At 38.8% G+C, this 16004-nt stretch overlaps 1 protein-coding gene across 1 annotated transcript in view; it reads right to left on the bottom strand.

The window, feature by feature from the left end:
- Positions 1 to 16004, bottom strand: part of GRID1 (glutamate ionotropic receptor delta type subunit 1) — a 506785-nt gene that overhangs the window by 301966 nt on the left and 188815 nt on the right. Inside the window, exon 2 of the mRNA XM_029963176.1 lies at positions 6282 to 6566. Within this exon, the coding sequence (XP_029819036.1) occupies positions 6282 to 6566 (285 nt within the window). The remainder of the gene's footprint in view (positions 1 to 6281; positions 6567 to 16004) is intronic.

The following is a 16004-nucleotide window of genomic DNA, read 5'->3' as shown; positions in this document are numbered from 1 at the left end:
ACGTTTTTCAAGCTATTTGAAAGGTCAAAATTATTTCCTTAATATTTATTTGCCTTGAATTTATGAGTGAGATAAGATGACTGAAACTGCCCAAACTCTTTGTCCAGAGATCTCTGACTGGCTTTTGCCACCACTGAACTTCCAGGTCAGCTATGACAGTACACATTTAAAATATAGGTTTTACCAGAACTGGAAGATCATTTTTATGTCCCTTCAGGCAGTGTCCTGAAGGAATTTAATAGCTTTTACGGGAAACAACCTCTGCCCACTGCTCCCATGCCTTGCTAGAAATTCTGGGGAGGCTGGAGAGGGGGAAATCTTACTGCTGCTTTTAGCACACATACTCATATACCTTACAAAACAAAGTACTAAAAGTAACGTATATGTAATAATTTGAAGTGAAATTGACTTTCTTTAATTACATTTGGTGTTATATACTGTGATGCATTACTAAATAAAGAAAATACTATCAGAAATGACAAAAATCTGTGCTTAATTCAAGCAGACCAATTACTTTAAGTGCTGCTACAGTCAGAAAAGTGATTCAAGGATAAGTATGGGAACACGCAATGCTATTTCTTCAATAGCTTCCAGATCAAATTCAATGTAAAAGTCGAAAGGTCAATTTTTTTTTCACTACCCCATGGCATCACAAACTCCCTGTTGGACTTGAAGAACTTGGCTGAATTCTTTCTTTCTTGGCATTCTCTGCAGCTCCAATGATGATCATACATTAAGTTATGAGACACAAACTTTTTACAGGAAAGTCTTAGTTTTTTCCAGGTAGATTTTATGTAAGTCTGGAGACTAGACATCCAGTATCCCATTATGCATTATTAACTAGGTAATGCACAATTGGCATGGAATAAATACTGAGAGGATTCTGTTCCTTGTTGGGTGAAAAGGTTCTTAGCCCCAGTCTATTCCTTCCTTTCATCGTCTTATACAGCAGCACCAACAACAGAGATGTGCAAGGATTCCCTCCCTAAGTGAGTGCTGACTTGCAGATAGATGACCATAATATGGTATATATTTCTCTGTAGCTGACTCCTTAAATTCTATACATTCTACTGTTAAAAAACTTCAATATCAATTGAAGCTTCTCTGTAGCAGTTCCAGCTGGGATGCATCAACCCACTGAAAAACACAGGTATTTTAATGACACATGCAAACTCAACCACATAGCACATGCAGAAAAAGCCCAACACTTCCTGGTAGTGTAAGATTTGCTAAACAGGCACCTACCAGTACATGTGCTGTTGGTTCAACACTTCAAATGCCAGATTCCCTGTATTTACATTAAACAAGGCATGCTCTGGAAAAGCCTGTTGAGAAATATGGCAGCCCTAGTGATGCAGAAGTGGTTGTCTGACAGCTGAAATCATGACACAGAAAACATGAGATAACTTACATCACACAGACAAGGATAACGGGGAAATTAAGTAAAGCAGGTAAGGTGAAAGCAGCTTGTGTACAAATGCTCTACATTGCTTTTTTTTGTGACAGCCAATGCTTCACATCTCAAGTGATTTGCAGTGTTACATGTGGACTGTGTAAATGCATGCACTTCTCAATTTTCATTACAATACTCCTTTGCAAATTAAATAATGGCAAGAGTAGTGGCCTGCACAAAGGGACCTTGACAAAGGAGAGACCATTCCAGGATCAATAGCAAGTTGTTAAGTTATTAATAGCATAATTCCTGTAACTTATAATCAAGGGTGAGGCCCTTGAAAAGCAGGACTCAGAAATAAAACTGCCACGTAATTGCTGTGGGAAACACGACTTCCCGCAAAACTAGTCATATTGAAAACTAAGTTCTTCCTACACTGCAAGAATGATCAAGAAGTGTTCCAATTTAATTTTTTTTATTGATGCTGCATTATCTCTAACCCTAAAAAAAAGAAAAAATTGAAGATAATTTAAAAATCAATAAATTGTGGGTTTGTTTTTTTTTCCCCCCAGTAGGAACCAAGCTCCATAGACTTGGAAGGTCAAAAATTCTTCAGTGGTTTCTTCTGTAAAACTTTCATACAACATTTTTCTTCAACTGATGACACTCAATGACACCAAAAATTAAGAATAAAATATTACAGCTACTTTTCACAGGTCTAATACCATTGTCATTGACCAAAATGGATTCATAAAAACACCTTTTTTGTCTTACATTTTGTAATATGGATATGCAGACATGTAGGTAGGAAAGCAGAGCAACAATATAACTACAAAGTGTTTTCGACAGTAAGATTAAGCTGGTGAAAACATAGCTATAACTCACATTTCTCTTCAGAAATATAACTTAATATTCCTCATTGTTTTCATTTTCGCATTCAGCTTCCAAAACTCTTCTCAAATCCATGCTCTAACCATACATCTCTTTATTTGCTCACCCTAGGAGCACAGTTTCAACTGTTTATTATTCAACCTCATCTTACTGCGGGCAGCACATACTACTTTTAACTTATAGTCATTTTACAGCTTGGTAAGATTCTTTATGAAACTTGCCATGCTACCAATTTTTCTGTCAGAAAATTTGATTACTGATGCTTCTACATCCAGAAGGTCAGCAAAATAAAACATTAAACTTCCCAGAAGGCCTTTACACACTGTTACAATATATGTAGAGGCACAAAAGACGCTCCTGTAGAGCAAAAAGCAATTCAAAACACATCAGCACAGTTGCAGCTTTCTAGGATGATAGACCTGATCTGAATTCTGTTGCAGGTTCTGTAACAGGTGGGTAGACCCATTTCCACAGAGCTCCACCTGACAGCCATTGACAAACTCATTTTTTCCTGCAGAAAATGAATGTCAAATACCATGATTTAGCATGGGATCTTCGTAAAAGTGTTTAAAGTAAAGTTATGCATTTAACATGACTCTGGTCCCTTGAGATCTTACTGGAATTGCCTTATTCTTGACTGTGCCACTTAATTCTGTTTCCTAAAGAATTTTAAAGAAATTTCAAACACTAGTTCAGTCACACAGGGAGGAAGGCTTTTCTTTCACAGATGGGAAAGGGAAGAACAGGGGGTAGAAAGCCTTCTCAAGACAACATGGCAAAGACTACAGTGCCTACCCATCATTTTCTTATCAGGCAGTGGTCTCAGCAAGAGAAAAGTTCTGTTCTGATCAAGGGGGAGTAGATTTCTGTGCATCTTTTAAAATTGCTCAGAAACCATAAATGAGAGAAGTGGAAAAACAAGGTCTAAGTCATGAAGATGCTTATCTATATGAACTCTTATCGTTTCTTCTATAAGTACAGGAGAATCATATGGATGAAATATCAACTAGCCTTTCCCCTGTTGGCACTGCTCAGCAGGAGAACAGTGTATCATCCAGGAGAATTTGAGTGCTGCAACCATCAACCTCAGGGTCTTTAAAAGGTCACTTGTCCAGAACCAAGCCATTACCTTTGCTTGCTGTTACCTGTTCCTTCACCACAGGTGACAAAATCTAAAAGCTGGTTTCACATTAGGATAAATGCCACAGTTTGAACCTTGTTTCTACCACTTCATTTAGAAAACTTTTCACTGAAACTTCCACATTTTTTCTGTAAAACCTCTCAATTTCTTGTTGCAGACTTAAAGGCATTTTACTGGAAAGGGCCATATTCTTTCACTGAAGTTGTGCATACAGATTTTTATCTGTCACTTCAGCGTAAAACAAGGCATATTTATAGTAAGCACAACAATATTAAGGGCTCATTAGGCTATTCAGTGACTACTCTATATTTCTAATCATCAGTTTCATTACTAACTTTTCCTTAATTTAGCCAATGCAGAAATTAAAATCCAAAATGTATTTCTGATAAGGGACAAGTAATTAACTAAGTAAATAATTTTCAGCATCAACATAACACAGCACTACTGTATATATAAACACGGGACTTCTTTAAATTGTGTAATACTGCTTTAGCTTCAGAAAATCTGACCATTTCCACAAGGAAGACACCAAGGGATTAGATGGCTTTTAGGGATCAGCAAAAGGACAAATTAAAACACTACTCCAAGGAACAGTATAACTTTCAGAGATCAGGTAGAGAAGGACCATTTATTATAGAAAACCACAAAAGCCCAGTGCTGGAAATGCTCTGTAATCCACACATGTGACCTCCCTCCTCACAGCCAGCAGTCAGCTCCTGCCTGTTGAGCAGGGAAGTGCTGCTGGAGCTGCAGGAGCAGGGCTGGGTGGGAGCTCACTGCTGAGGGCAAGGGGCATGCCCTGGGAGCCAGGCATCTGCTCCTGAGCTCAGCATGCCCTAGCCTGGGAACTGGGTTATTTATCCTCCATTCCCTGATGCCTGCCCAGAGCTGGCAAGGTTCAGCTGGCTTCGTTATAGAAACCCCTCCCACCAAATTCTTACGAAAAAAATTATTCTAGTGGAGTTAGTATAAGAAGGATGTCACATCCATGAGGAAAAGGAGAAGAAGCAGCACATGGGCAGCTGCAAATGCACACCACACTCTCCACTGGAAGGAGCAGAATGCCTGTGGCAATTTTCCATAACGTTGACATCTTACTAATACAGTTTGTGGGAAACAGAAAAGATAAATTCGATCATAATTGAATTTACACAGTATGTGAATTAAGGGTTTCAGGATTTTGTACTGAGATGATAAGCCTGTGCAAAACAAAACAAAAAAAAACAAACAAACAAAAAAAAGAAAACAAATGCAAAAGAAAAAAAAAAAAAAGGTCAAGAAACATAGATGTATTACTGGAATAAGTGATACCACGGTTCAGTAACAAAACTGGCAATGGCAGTTTGAACACAGAGCATCTGAGGTGTTTGTAAGACAGTCTTTTAAGATTTCTTTTTTCCCCCCTTCATTCTTGAAATAACTGTTAGAAGAATTTTGAGTCTTTAAACCCAATTTCCTCTAAAGAGCAACTTTCTCATCACTACCAGAAGTCCACCTTGTACACTTAGCACATACCTCGTAGCTTTGCCTTTCAAAGCATTCACTGTTAAAGCATTACATACGATAGTAATTACTTGCTGGGTTGCTAGATTTTTGAGTCTACAGATTAAGTAAGTCTACAAGCACCATGGCAGTCTTCTCATGCTTAAAATAATCTGTATCATTAGAAAGATGTTACAACCTCATTTGATCTCTCACTTAAAACTGTTCTCATTTTTGTTTGTTGTTTCTTGGATTTTTTTTAAAGCAGGACCATCCCAATTTCAAAACAAAAGATGTTTTATTTCTCTCTGATTCACCACCAGAAATCTGATAGTATACAGAGAATGCAAATAAAGATTTATTGTGCAGTTGTGGAAGACTACGTATAAAATCTAAACTATATGCACAGACACACATAAGATTATTTTTCCTACTGTGATTTAACCTTAAGTTTCCTTTCTTTTTATTCTGTTCATGGTAAGTCACCACATCAAAAGATTATCCATCACATTTTAAGGCAAAAGTATTTGCAGGGTTTTAAAATATACCACAGAAAATTTATAGTTCCCACTCCCCATTTATTTTCCCCATTACAGATCCAATATCCTAAGACAACAGAGCTGAAAATACCACAAATTAAACATATAGAACAGTGTTTGTATCAGTTGAGCGGGAGGCAGAGAGAATATAAAAAAAAAAAGTATGCACACAGTTGCCTTTCACTCCGAGAGCCTGGCACAATGAGAGATTTGGTTTTCCATTGTTCTTTACACCCATCATAATGCACAAAACATGCTTGGGCAGAGATTACTTTTCCTCAAGTTTCAGCCCAAGCAAAAATTTTGCTGAAGGAAATGCTTCAGATACAGTGAAAATACTAACTCTACCCATTGGTTTAATGCCAGGAAGTATATCCCTGTGAAATTTGGTCCTAACACGGAACAGTATGAGGAAGCGTGTGAAAAAAGAAACGGTAATAGTTATTGTGAAAATTAATTTTTAAAGAGAACAGTTCTCAGCTTTGACAGAAAGTGTTTTCTGGAGTGGGTAGAGGCCATGTTGAACTTCCTTGCTCGCCTGTGCGACCCCTGCCTATCAATGTCAACACTTTATTAATATTTTACTGAAAAAGTGCGAGAGGATTCAAACTTTGTCTGCCTTGGTAGGTGTTGCTAAGCAACTTTGCTTCTTGTCTGAGAACTAGTTTTCACAGCAACCTTTCCTTCAAGCCAAAGATCTGTGTCCACTTGAAACACTTTCTCCTCTGTCAATGAAAACCCCGGCAAGTTATATTCCACCCTTCCCTTTATCCTTTCCTCTCTACCTCCCAGCTGAAAAGAAAGGGATTTAACATGCCTGAAGTCCTCTACTCACCATAGTCACTGTCATAGAACACTATGAATTTCTGCCACCGCAGCTCAGTGACCAGTCTGAGCATGACGTCGTTGAGGCGGACGGGCGGGCGGGCGGCCAGCGTGTACTCCTCCTCCTCCAGGCTGGGGTTCAGCTGGCAGGCGGTGCGGGGGGAGCCCCCCGTGTTCCGCTGCACAAAGAGGTGTGGGATGTGCATGGCATCCGTCAGGGACTGCAGGGCGTTGGCTGAGGCACAGCCTGTGGACGTCACCAAGGCCAAGATCCCCAGGGTCATCAGGTCACAGGCTGGAGAAGACAAGAAATAAAGCAGGGTTTGAGTAAGCTCAGCAATGCCTCTGACAACCTAGACACTAGGAAGGGAACAAGACAAGCTTTGCCCTTGCCATCAACACAGAGTTGAAATTATTTATATTACAGTATCAGCTGAAGCCTTTCAGAGTTAGGTTCTGCACCTTTACAGTAGGAGACAGTATCTGCAATCTGTACTGATATGTCAAAGTGGAGGACAGATAATGTAGCTACTGTCAGTTCTTGAGACAGCAGCAGATATGGATGGAGATTATGGTCCTTGCTTCAGGTCATTCCTGGTGGAAGCAGGAACTGAACTCCCATCTTTTAAAACTCATTTCACTGCTTTAACCCCTTCATCTTCATTAGGCACATTGGATGAAGATTTTGGACAATAAAGAGCAATTTCCATTTCAAGGATTTGTGTTACACAGCAGAGTTGTGAATGGTTTTTTAAATTGATGAAAAAGACATTCACTGTAAGTCTCAGAGCAACGAAGAAACAACGGAGGCACTCATTAGAACAAAGACAACTTATGAATGATTAAATAATTATTAACAACACTGTAGCTGTCCTTAAAAAGATCTGGAAAAGCATATACCATTTAAAAACAGAGCATACAATTTGACCCCATCTGCTTTTGAGAATGAAGTATTAGGTGAGTTTGAAGCACAGGCCATGCAGGCTGGGCAGAGCCCTGGGAAGCTGGTTCTGCTGCTCAGGACATCCCACGTGGCTTGTTCTTCCCAGGACTCCTCCAGGTAAGACACCCTGATATTAAGCTGTAGTTGGAAAGTGTTTCCAGCCAAGGCCCCCGGGTATAACTCAGCAGCTATTTAGTCAGTGGTGGTGCTAAGACTGTGTAAGAACTGCAAAGCAGTCAGCAATGCCAGTTTTTACTAACTCTCTTGAGTAAGTGGCAGCAAAGTTGGCCCTGGGAGCTGAGCACAGCAAACATCATGGGTTAGCATGGCACCAGGCCTGAGCATCCCCCAGGGGCACTTGGAACTGCCTACTCCTCTCTGCCTTTGAAGAGGGCTGGAGGTAAGCTCAGGGTTCCAGCAGCTGTTTCAGTCCCCAGCAACCACCTGCCCAAAGGAAACCTCTGTTCTGCTCCTCCGCCACAGAGTCCTGCTGTAATAAAGCCAGACCGGAGGTGACTGGAAATGTTCCACTGCAGTCTGCACAAGCTTGCTAACAGTGGATAAACGAAACAGCCTCTGGGGTGTAATTCAGAGCCCCTCCAGGACACGCAGAGAGCTGAGCAGGACATTCAGTTTTCATCTGGGAGGGGGAGGCTGCCCACGCCGGTGCTGCCTCGCTCCAGGGTGACAGCCTTGGCACACGAGCCAGCGGGCTGCCCACGTATGCCACGGGCTGCAGGACTGCCAGTGCCTGTGTCACTGCTGCTGACCCACTGCCTCTGATCTCCAGTGGAAATGGGCTGAGTGCAAAGGTAGAAAAGAGAACACAATCTATTAAAAGGATTTATTTTTCCTCCTCTAAACACTTTTAAGTACGTCTCCACTTTTGGAGGCCAGAAAGTCAAAGGAACTGGACAGGTTATGAATAATTAATAGTAATTAACAGTTAAGTATCAATTAATATTAATTATGTAACAGCTCAGTAATTGAATGCATAAAATTGTTTCTAACACAACCAATGAACCACTTCACCAAATATCTTCTTAGACCAGGCAGAAAATAGATATATTTCCTTTTGATATGGGATAACAGAAGGAAAATGTTTGATCTTCTCTTTGCACAGAATGTACACCATGTATCCTGATGCAACAGAAAAAGATGAAGAGCTTTTAAAATTATTTCCTTGATGGTCTTTACAATAAACATATGCCAGCAGCATTATCTAAATTTACTCTGTGTTGATTATAGTTATATGAAATTGTTCTTTGTTTTTCCTGAGAGCTGACCTGATTTAACAGCAGGGAGGCATTATATTTGCCAAATGGGAGACCCAGGTTCGGGAACAGATTTGATTTCCCAGGCTTCTTGCCAGAGAAAACTGAACATGTCATACAGGTAATTTATTTAGTCACAGTAGGGGAGGGAACGGCGAAGTGGGAACAGAGGGAGAGAACAGCAGAGCTGAGCCATAAACCCCTGCAGAGATCACCAGCCAGCAAGGTTTGCTGTCAGCAAGGGTGAGAGAAGCAAGCAACACGGGTTTGTAGCAGGAACAATTTACTTGCAAAGCAGACAGAAGGAGAGAAAAAAACAAAGCCCTTTCTGCTGGGAGGCTGCATTCAGAGAGTCACTTATTCGTGCAATATAGAGCTGATCACCAGTTGTTTAACAAGAAAAACGTCCATTCAGTGGTTGACACTAATCAAAAGCTGCTTGCTTATTAGCAGCGAGACCAGAGAGATGACAGATCATGGCAAATGGGCCCCCTTATCTCCCAGCACAGCCCACCAAACACAGCTGAAATATCTCAAGAAAGACCATTTCAGTTGAGGCATTTTCCCAATGTTTTCTAGTTTGTGTACATGGGTTAAAAATGAAGAATTAGTCAATATGTTTCCACATTCTGATATTTTGTCAATTGATTATGTTCTGCCTGAAAGCATATGCTACATAGTGTTTTTTCCTCTTGCCTCTCTGTTTCAAGATAGCAGGCAATAAAAACTGGAATGACTAAGTAAAAAAGGTTTCGTGTTTTCTGAATTGCTTTCTTTAGTCAAATCACAGAATGTGAAACAGAACGTGTCATTTCTAATAGAAGACTTTCATCATATAAAAATACAATGGATTCCAAGAAGTTCAACCTCTCCACACTTATTGCACTGAAGGGTGAGAATTAGCTTTGAGCACACAAAGTATTTCTTTTTACATGAGTAACACAGTGGGTTACTACTACATAACAGACTCCATTAAAAAACTCATTAACTCTTTAGACACCTCAAAATTCCTTAGCAAGGGAACATTCAAGGATTATACAATCTCAGAAGAAAACCCTGGTGACTTTTTTTTTTTTTAGGATTCCTCCCACAGTCCTGCACTTTCTTTTACAGAAAACTAACATGAGAAAATGTATGTGATTTTCTGTTTTACTTCACACTAGCTATGGATTTGCAGAAACAATCAAACATCCCTGACTATGAGACTGAATAAATCACTAATTCTGTATATCAGCTGCAGCTTCACAAGCACTCAAAAGAACCTTGAATTTTTGCATACAAATTTCATAACCCTGATCTTGATTTTCTTAAAGCTGAAATACAGAGATTTGAAATTTTTTGGTTCATGTCAGCCTATAATGGAAAGGGGAATCAAAACACCTCGAGAACTTTAGTGATCTTTAATTACTATATTTATAGTTATAAGAATTTAATATTTTTATAACTGAAATGCTTCATATTTATCTTGCATATATATATTCATTTAGATAGATTTCAAGAGATAATGCTTTTAAGGTATCTGTTCCATAGATAAAAAGACACAAACATTCTAGCAATCCTGCCTCCGGATTTGACTGCTATTTAAATAGTGAGTTATAAGTTTGCTGTACTGAATTCCTTCATCATAATTAGGCTTCCTTTTAAGAAGGCACCAACATCCTCAAAACTATACAGTAAGAGAGGTGCATTCTAATGATGAAAACATAAACATCATCATACCTAAAAAATAAACCTGCATTAGCCCATTAGAGCAACTTAAATCGTGCCAAGCAGCTTATTCAGTGTTGGCCTTTATCAACCAACCATCTCTCAAGGTTATTCTTGGATTTCATTAAAGTATTCCCAATTATTGATTAATCCTGTTCTTAATCATTTTGGGGGAAGTAACTCTCCTAACCTATTCTCTTCAAGTCTCTTTTCAGAAATTCCCCTTTTCACATCTGCTTGACATTTTATCTCTTGAGCTGTTGTTTCCATTACAGTGTTTCACAAGACACTGTCTGCTTTCTTCTCCATCTATTGCCTTGGGTTTTTTCCATTTAGCTTCTCCGTGTCATCTCTGTCATGATGTTGGCAGAAGTAACACAGATTAATATATTTTGGGCATCTTCTAGCTTCCACTTGTCTAACTTGACTATTACATCATAGCAACATGTACTAAACTTTTCTCTCATTCTGTGACCCACATTTCTAACTCCAGTCACATCCCATTAAGCCACACTTAAGCCTGGAAGAACAGCAGCTATTAGATTTAAGACTGAGCCTTATCCATACGACCCTTTTCATCAGTGGGACTCCTCATGGCACATGAGATGATGCAAGAATTTTACTTTGGTGCAATCCTGCTGCCTGAGGTCTTGCTTTTCTACCACTGCCTTGTGTCCTACCATCCTATTTCTGAAGACAGGTGCAGATGGCAAAGTCCTGGTTTGGCACCCTTTTCATAGGGATATTTGCATTAAGGGCTTTAGCTCAGATCTCTCTGTAATTAAATCCCTCTCTCTCCAAACCACAGGGAATTAAAATACTCCAAGAGAAACTGTTATCTTGCTCCTGGCAATGTGACAACATGACCATCTCTCAGTCTCCCTTTCAGCAGTCTCCTATTATTCAGAAAAGAGTAGAAACTTGTTCCTTTGTTCCCTCCATTATCAAAAGACCAGCTGCCAGTGTAATTTCAGATCTAACAATATAGCCACCTACTGGCATTCACACTGCCTCTTCAAACTTCAATGTCATTCTGTCTCTCACTTTTGGGTATCACCATAGCTGGCCCTACCCACTCTGGACACCACCTGATACTTGATAAATCCTCTCTAAATTTTTTTGTTGACTTTTTTTTCTTATTTTTCTCTTTGATTAACACTTAGGAGCTCTTTACTGCACTGCAAAGGGAGAATCATCCTAACCACGAGTAACTTGCATTTTAAAAAATGTCACTGAAAATTAAGAGGTTTCTGCCTTTTTGCTTGGAAAGATTTTCAAATTAAGAAAGATAACTTCAGATCTGCTGTAACACTCTGCAATGAAGTGATTAACAAAGTTGGCACTTAAGTATCTGTAATTAGGTTTGAAAGCCACCTCCCTGCTGAGATGAGGGACTTCCTGCTTGCCTCAGTACTACTGCCTCAGTCACTCTGAAAGAAAACTGATTTTTCACATTATTTATTTTTGAAAACCAATAGGGGAAAAAATGTATCATTAAAACATCAAAGTAAAGAGAACATAGCAAATTCTATGGGAAAAAAAAACAAAACAAACTATTTTTGGGAACCTAAATCCTACTATTCCACAATACTATCAAGGCCTGTAATATCTTCTGCTGAAAGTGCATAGTTAGCAGATCCACCACATGAACTGGCAAGCAGATGCAGAATACCACCAGTTAGATACACAAACTATTGTATTATTCATGTGTACAAAATTTAATCAGCCATTTTTTCATTATCAAAATTATATATAAACAGATACACAGAAAACTTGGGATGAAATACTAGAAGAGCAAAGAGTTCTGAGATAAAAATTTATCAGTTCGGAAAACTAATAAAACTGTGTCTTAAGATGTAAGGTCTGTGGGAAACACACCCATAGAGGTATTCTCAAATTAAATGGAAAAAATCCTTCTGGGAAGTTGTTGGAGCACTGAAATGAGATAGAAAGAAAAACAATACAAGGAGAAAGACTGCAGCCACCAAGGAATATTTAAAAATCAAGAGGATGATGATACAATTCTTTCAGGTAAAGCCAAAATAACACAAACCAGAGAACTAAGCATTTTCACACATATCTAAACAAAACCTAAATATTTCTGCTGCAGCACATGAGAAATTTCCATGGAGTCAGGGCACAAGCCCACAGTTAATTCAGTCACACAGAAAAATGGGAAAAGACTACTAACTATCTATATTTTTTCCTCTTTATACCTCAAAAGGCCCTTAAATGCTTTTGTGCAAAACCAGTTGATGAGGCAGAAAAAAATATAGAATAATCTCATTAATATCACTGAAAATACTTCTATTAAAATATTGAACTATAGAAAGATTCACTCCTATTATTGGTGCATTAAATACAACATCAAAATTAGTATTCTAAGCACTCACAGAACCTAAATGGGGTTTCCTGAAGAATATTTTACTCCTTATTTCACATTTTATGGTGTTTCTTACTCTTCAGTTTCTTTCATTAACTAGGAAAAGCACTTCACAATGAATTTGCATCATTTACACTTAATGCTGTGCATTTATTCTTCCTTTGGATACTCAGCAATTATATTTTAATATAATATATTTAATATAATATATTTTTCTTTTCTGGGTGCTTTTACTTATCTTTATGTTCCGTACTCTCACTATTTTTCTACAAATAACAAAAAAATTATTATTTTTATTAGGAAAACCCTACACAAAGCTATAGTTACTTGTCACATGGTAATTTATAATATAGAGAAAAATAATAAACATAGCAAAATCTTTTCTGTGACACTTTCATTGCTTTATCATTTTATGTGTAGTGAAGATGGATATTTATTACTCCATTATCAGAACAAAATACATCTTAAAACAAGAAAGAAAATTCACAATTAGGCAATTAGTCCTCTGTGGTTTGATAAAAAAAAAAATTTAAAAAAAGAAATCAAACCAACCAAACCCCCTAAGTACCTCCACTTAGATGTATCCTTTTTTTGGATATAATACTTGAGAACAATAAATATTGTTCCCTTTCCTTTAAGCAATCCTTTGCCTGCATCCAGAATCAGGATACAGGCATTCTTAGATCCTGCAGTCCTTGATGCGATTGTTTTGGAAGCCACAGGAAAGTCTGACACAGCCTCACCATAGCTTCTGACTGCAATTGTGTTACCCTGCTTCCTTGCATTCAGAGCCCAAATGTGATGCCAAGGCTTCACCCAAGGAGTGGATTTCACATCATGAAAGCTCTCCCTGCATATAATAACACATTGTGAAAAGGGCCTTGGAGAGCATGGCACGAGCCCGGCATTCAAATTACAAATGCAACCACTGACAAGTACTGCAGACTCTCTTGCAATAAAGATAAATGAATAAATTGATAGCCAGTCTGAGTATCAAAGAGGACAGAGCATGCCTGGAGTTTTTCATATAGATAACATTCTTGCTGGACTTCATAGAAACACGATAAAAGGAACCATGTGCTCAACACAAAGGCAAAGCGGACTAATGTTTACCTCCTCAAAATCCCCATTTTCACGAGTCTCACAGAGAAACCTCCCTTTACAGGTCCTTTTTTGGAAGCCGTGAAACCCATACTGGGAAGAATTCACAATAATCACTGTAGGGCTCTCTCCAGTTCCAAGAAACCAAGAGCACCTTCTCCTGCCAGTTTGCAAGCTCAGGAAGAGCTTCAAAATCCAACACACACCTCACTGCCAGGGCATCTCTCAACAAGAGATACTTTCCCCTGTGTAAATATGTGTGCTGTAAGGTCCTTAACAAGTGACAGGCAACAGCAGTAAAACCTGGGGCCACAGTTCCTAAAAATCACAGATTTAGAGTACCAAAGCTAAAAAAATGTGTAAGTCAACCTGTAACAGGACCATTAACATCTATGCATGAATGAGATGCTGCCAGCAAGGCACAGACTACCACCAACTCCATGAAAATTAGAGAAGTTCGTTGCTGTCCTGAGGCAAGCTTGAATTTTTCCTCTTAGTGCAACTGTGGAGGAAACACAGTATTTGCCAGCAGTGGAATTGCCTTTGGGAGCCCTCCACGGGGTTCTTTTGCAGCTTGTCTCCTAATAACTACCAACCAAAATTATTATGCTAGACAACATATACTGAAAAACCTAATAATTACAATTTCTGTTTCTGAATTCTTTCTCCATCCTTCATTATGTTTTTTCCTTAGAAAACCAAGATAAGGGAATCTTAGGTGTTTTTTCCTAGCAACTGAATCTTAGCAACTGAAATAAGACTGGCAAATCAGTTGATAAACATTTTCTTTTCTTTTTTTTTTTTTTTCTTAGAAAAACTTAGCATAAATTTTCTGAGTAAAGTGTATAGCTGGACTCTTTAGCGTACAACTTTGATAAAATTCTCAGCAGGCCAGCTCAAAGCATTTCATGATCCAAAAACTAGATATGCATCATTGTTTACATGTTCTAAGATAATGATGATTGTTTCAGCTGGCCATCACTATGAGGAAAAGATTCCAGAAAACCAGTACATACATACATTACTGTGCATAGTTAAGAGTTCATGTGATCAGTATATCAGAATATCCCTGGAAAAGCAGCATCAAAAAACACCTCAAAAGCTAAGGAAAACATGAGATTTTGAAAGGTTCACCAAAAAGCCCTGGGAAAATTGCTATTAAAAATCCTCCCCCAGTTTTTGGGCTGTCTTTTTATTATTTTCCCATTATGCAGTATCCTAAGCTAAACAAGCAGGAAAAATAGGGGAAACATTAAAAAAAAAATCAAAATAGAGTTTTGTCTCTATTTTTGCTACTTTTTTCTCCTCCAGAAGCACGCTAACCATTGCTCACGGAACAGAGGCACACTGGTGATATGGCCTTCCTTGTGCTGCTTTGCCCTCACTGCCTGTCAACCTCTTTTTGGGGTCAGTAGCTGACTCCATCTCCTTTGGGTCACTGCTCAGGGCCCTAACAGGGTGCCTCGTTACTGCTCAATGACACTGGCTGCTTAGGAAAAGCAGTTTTTGGGTCTCCAGCTTCCTTTCAACCATGTACTGTATGACCTGATGTCCTGTGGGCCAGTTCTCAGCACGTGTAAACTCCCAGAGCTCCCCTCACACTCCCAGAACCATCCTATACATCTAAATAATAGTCACTGTGCCTTGTTTCCTCCATTACCCCCTTGGTTCAGCATCTTCAGTACACTGTCATTGTTGCCATCTGGACAACTCTTCTGTTTGCATTTATGGAGACAAAGAAATTACTCCAAAGTGGTAAGTAATGTACCACAGAGAAGGAAAACAGTGATAAAAACAAGAGCTGTGGATTTTGTTTAGTTTATGGGAGTGTATTAATAACTCTCTTCACTCTTTGATGGTCAAAGATAAAACATGAAAGTCCTCCCACACCAAGCACAAGTAAAACTACTCTACTGGCAACACAGTTTAGTTTCCGTACAACTGAGTGATGCCATCAAGTGGTCAACGAATGCACCAGTTGTTTTCCAAGTAAGGTTTTTGAGTTAATCTTCATTGAACACATTGCATTTTGTGTGGAAAAGCTACTACCATGAAATCAGCACAAGGCATACTCCACTGATCAAAGTGCATTAATTGGGAGCACTAGTGGCAGATAAGAGATGGCCTTATTTTTCCAAAGGACAGCTCTGATGTTGCTCTCTAGCTCCTCCTCAGAAGGTAAGTCTCCGAGAGCACAAACATCTTTGCGACTGCTTTAGAGCTGGTTTTTGCTACTGGCTTTGCAGTTGGGTGTGTTTGGAAGATACTGCCAGCAAAGATTACATAATGTAGATATTAAAAAATATTTTAAAATTTCTTTGAAAA

This window comes from Manacus vitellinus, unplaced genomic scaffold (genome assembly GCF_001715985.3).
Source record: "Manacus vitellinus isolate BGI_N305 unplaced genomic scaffold, ASM171598v3 scaffold_54_pilon, whole genome shotgun sequence".
NCBI classification, from domain to species: Eukaryota; Metazoa; Chordata; class Aves; order Passeriformes; family Pipridae; genus Manacus; species Manacus vitellinus.
The sequence above is the reverse complement of the archived record's forward strand: the minus strand, read 5'-3'. Positions and strand labels throughout refer to the sequence as shown.